Source organism: Vanacampus margaritifer, chromosome 13 (genome assembly GCF_051991255.1).
Source record: "Vanacampus margaritifer isolate UIUO_Vmar chromosome 13, RoL_Vmar_1.0, whole genome shotgun sequence".
Lineage (NCBI taxonomy): Eukaryota > Metazoa > Chordata > Actinopteri > Syngnathiformes > Syngnathidae > Vanacampus > Vanacampus margaritifer.
The window spans coordinates 15,483,115-15,487,194 of record NC_135444.1 but is presented as its reverse complement, the minus strand read 5'-3'; the positions used below and the strand labels follow the sequence as shown (position 1 = coordinate 15,487,194).

Here is a 4,080-nt window from a genome sequence, read left to right as displayed (position 1 = left end):
TCCCGGACAAACTGTTGCTTTATTCATGTCGCCCAGGAATTGGGCGGTCTTTCCCCCTGGCTAGATCATGCTTTCGTGATCCTATTGGCTAGACTGCTCACTCCTATCCAATCACAGAACAGAGAGGGCGGGCCAAGCATGTTTCCAGGGCGAGTTCAAAAGCGCAGAACTTTCTGTGCCGAGAGAAGGGCTCTTGCTAAATGTTTTTGCTTGATTTAGTTTTGTTTAGCTATATTCACACTGCAGGGCGTGATACACAATTCGGATTATTTTATTTTTAGCAAGGCAGTGCAGTGAAAGGATGAATGTTTTGGTGACGGGAGCCAACAGGTAAGCGTTTGCTGTGGTGTGATTGGTTGTCGTATTATATGTTAGTGCCAGTGGTTATAATTAGTATTAATAAAATGTAATATGCAATGCGCGATGCTACGGGGCCCACATTTTTTGTTATTTTTTATTTGTTTACATTTTATGCCGTACTATGTTTGGCTCGCTTCCGTGTGTGCTGCAAGGACTACGGTGGCCCAAAAGGGTCAAACAAAGTAGAAGTGCAGATACTGTATTGTCCTTGTACTTAATATAAATAAAAGTAAAAAGTACATGCTTAAAATGTACAAAACTACAAATGTTTTTTCTGTCAATTATATAATAATATCCGTTTTGATATCATGTCTCACACACACAAGAAAACCTCTGCATACAAAGATAGTCTTTAATGAATTTAACTTCTTGTACTGAGAAGCAGGGTTGGGGATCCAGGTTGACAGATTGACTTTAGCCACAGGTGTTTCTGCTCAACTGGTACTAGCTCGTCTCCACCTGATAAATAGAAGCACCTGTGGTTAAAAGTAATGAGTAGAATGTACAGATCTGTTTTCAATTGTAGAGAGGAAAAATATACAGTCGTCAGAAACACACGCAAAATACACATCCCTAAAATATTGACTTACAGTTACCAAGTATGTGTACTACTTCCCAGTTCCCACCATGGTATTTTATTTATTTATTTATTTATTTGTTCCCCTGCAGTGGCATCGGCTTGGCTCTGTGTGAGCGTCTCCTCAGCTCCCGGGATGCCGAAGGACTCCACCTGTGCCTGGCTTGCAGAAACATGCGTCGGGCTCAGGCCGCTCGCTCCGCCCTGCTCGCCGCTCGCCCCGCGGCGCAGGTGACGCTGGTGCAGTTGGACACCAGCAGCATCAGCTCGGTGCTCAGTGCTGCACGGGAGCTCCAACTCGGGTGAAAGTATACACTCAAAATGTACATTATTGCTTAACTTGTATTTTTGGAATGTTGATTTTAACACACCTGCTCCCTATTCACACTAACGAGCCACATGACACATGGGGGGGGGGAATAACAAACTGTGCTACAGCTGGACATTTTCACTTAGGGGTGTACTCGCTTTTGTTGCCAGAGGTTTACACATTTTCACCGAGCAAGTATAGCAAAATACACTTGCCCATTGCATTGATGTCCAGTCGACTGTATTGTGCACACCACAGTTAAATGATTAACTTTGGTTGTCTTCTTCAGGTTCACCCGGCTGGATTATGTCTACCTAAATGCGGGCATCATGCCAAACTCGCAATTTGATCTCAAGGCTTTCTTCAAAGGCCTCTTTTCCAGGTATATTGACCCCTCCCCATTTACCGTCATAGCCATATTTTAGCCCCTGAGTAGTGTAGCAGCTGATTATTTCCATTACTTCTTCTGGGGGAAATATAGTTTTTAAATCATCATATAACACACTGTAGTGTATTTGCCGTTTTATTTGCAGCAGTATCATCACCATGTTTGCGACCGGCGAAGGCATCCTGACACAAAAGGATGGAGTCACTCCAGATGGTTTGCAAGAAGTATTCGCCACCAACCTCTTCGGCCACTTCCTCCTTGTGAGTCTGTCCGTCCTTGTTGACATTGATTTTCTGCAGCGGGAGCAACTCTTGAGGTCATTTTATCAGAATGCCGGCTACATTGGATACGTCTGACACTTGAGCAACAACACTCATTAAAAATGAATAGCTTTACTGTCCCAGATGCAAGGTCAGAGGGTGAATTGTAAAATGGGAAAGTCTGAACCTCTTTCATCGAGCTCTACTCCAAAACTATTCGAGGATCATTTGGATTTGTTGATATATATTGTTAGAATTTAATTTTGAGGTAATTTAGCGGAGATTGGAAAGTAGTAATTGGGTTTAAGGAAGTATGTTGAAGTGAGACATATCAATTGTTTCAATATCAGTAAATGAAATTTCCTTTCAGATCAGGGAGCTCGAGCCGCTTCTTTGCCAAGACGGCCGGGCCTCTCGGCTCATCTGGACATCGTCCAGTAACGCCCGCCGCTTGGCTTTTAGCCTGGAAGACGTGCAGCACCGCAGAGGTCGCGAGCCGTACAGCTCATCCAAATATGCTTCCGACCTGCTCAGCCTGGCAATCAACACGCGCTATAACAAGCAGGTTGGTTCGGACAAAATACAATTCTCTGACATCACGTCCGAGCTATCTTAAATAATAACATCCTCGTGTGTTCTTGCTCTTCAAAATGCTGTGGAACAAAATCTGGAACTCAACATGCCACTCAATATTAATGTCACTGACATCTGAGAGCCTAGTGGCCATTTTGGAAAATTCTTACATCTGCATCTTTTTTTAATTCAGTTAATTTGAATTGTTTTTTAGAGTGCTAGTTTCCTAACAGCTCCAGCATCTAATAATGGCACACAAATCCAATGTAATGTTAGCTGAATTGTGCTCTCCAGGGCTTATACTCATCTGTGATTTGTCCCGGCTTTGTGATGACCAACCTGACCTACGGCATCTTGCCTTCCTTGCCAGCATTCCTCTGGACTCTGCTTCTTCCTCTCTTATGGCTGGTGAGTGACATGAGAAGTTTGTACTGATGTCATTCACCGCCATGCAACTCCTCTCCATGTTATCAGATCCGAGTGTTCACCAATACTTTCACCTTGACCCCCTACAACGGAGCCGAAGCTTTGGTAAGCTGAAACGAAATTTTACATTGAAAAAAAGACACTGCAAGACAATCATGGACGTGCTTCTCCTTTTTGTAGATTTGGCTTTTTAATCAAAAACCTGAAAGGTTGGACCCTCAAGCCAAATACCACAGTTTAACATCCGGCTTGGGCCATAGCTACACGCAACCACGACAGGTATGCCCAGTAAATATTTCCACTTGGAATGAGCACTGTTGAAATGGCGCGGCAACTTATTCCCTCATTGCAGATGGATGTCAACTTGGACACGTCAGAGGCGTTGTATGACAAGCTGCTGAAGCTGGAACGTGAAGTCAGGAGGAAACAAATAGCATCTTAACAGCTCTTTAAACCGTTTGCATACCAGGTGTCAGAAAAGTACCAGGACTGACATTACAAAAGATATTAATTGTATCTTCTGCCATCTAGTGGAATAGTAGTGAATTGTTCTGCCTGTCACTATTCCTTGCATAGATAGATGAACAAATATATATTATCAATATCATAATTTTTTGGACCAATTAAATGAGATTTGATTACCTCCTGCAGCACACCTGATGATCTATCGCTGACTTAAACAGTAAAATTACAAACCTAGTAATATGAAGGTTATCATGCATTTTAACATTCGTGTCACACAAATGTAGAAAGAAGTTAAGCACTGTTGATTGCAAAAAACATAATAAAATGTTTAACTAAATCTGGTGTCTGAATGTCAATAGTCTTCGTCTCACTCCCTTGTTGAACCTAAATATCAATAACTTGTTTTTCCTTCTTCAAAGAGCCAAGTGCGGTTGTCAAATCCACAACGCTCAGGACAAAAGGCGTCAGATTCCCACAGCAGACTCTCTGTGTCATCCCCAAAGCGTACATAGGTGCTGTGAGTGAGCTCGTCGGCAGCGTTGGCCGATGCCGGCGGCTGCATCTTGGAATTCTCGCTCTGCCGCTCCTCCGCCCCGCTCACTTTGGGGTTGGAAAAAGCCCACACCATGCCGCACAAGTATAAAAAGAACGTCCCCATGACCAAAATCATGAGCGCGTAGGACTCCATCATGGCCTTGGTGAGAACGGACGTCATGTCTAA

General features: G+C 43.4%; 1 protein-coding gene across 4 annotated transcripts; it reads left to right on the top strand.

The window, feature by feature from the left end:
- Window positions 1–137: 137 nt before the first annotated feature.
- Window positions 138–3,696, top strand: LOC144062723 (3-keto-steroid reductase/17-beta-hydroxysteroid dehydrogenase 7-like). Of its 4 annotated transcripts, none has more exons than XM_077584379.1 (9): window positions 138–330; window positions 1,030–1,239; window positions 1,537–1,629; window positions 1,784–1,895; window positions 2,266–2,460; window positions 2,763–2,876; window positions 2,943–2,999; window positions 3,075–3,173; window positions 3,247–3,696. In XM_077584379.1, the coding sequence occupies exons 1-9, from the start codon at window positions 302–304 to the stop codon at window positions 3,334–3,336; spliced, it is 999 nt and encodes a 332-aa protein (XP_077440505.1). In that variant the 5' UTR covers window positions 138–301; the 3' UTR covers window positions 3,337–3,696. The 4 variants fall into 4 exon arrangements, with proteins under 4 accessions (XP_077440505.1, XP_077440504.1, XP_077440507.1 ...); XM_077584378.1 differs by having other exon boundaries at window positions 140–330; window positions 1,781–1,895; XM_077584381.1 differs by lacking the exon at window positions 138–330 and adding an exon at window positions 832–959 and having other exon boundaries at window positions 1,781–1,895.
- Window positions 3,697–4,080: the final 384 nt, after the last annotated feature.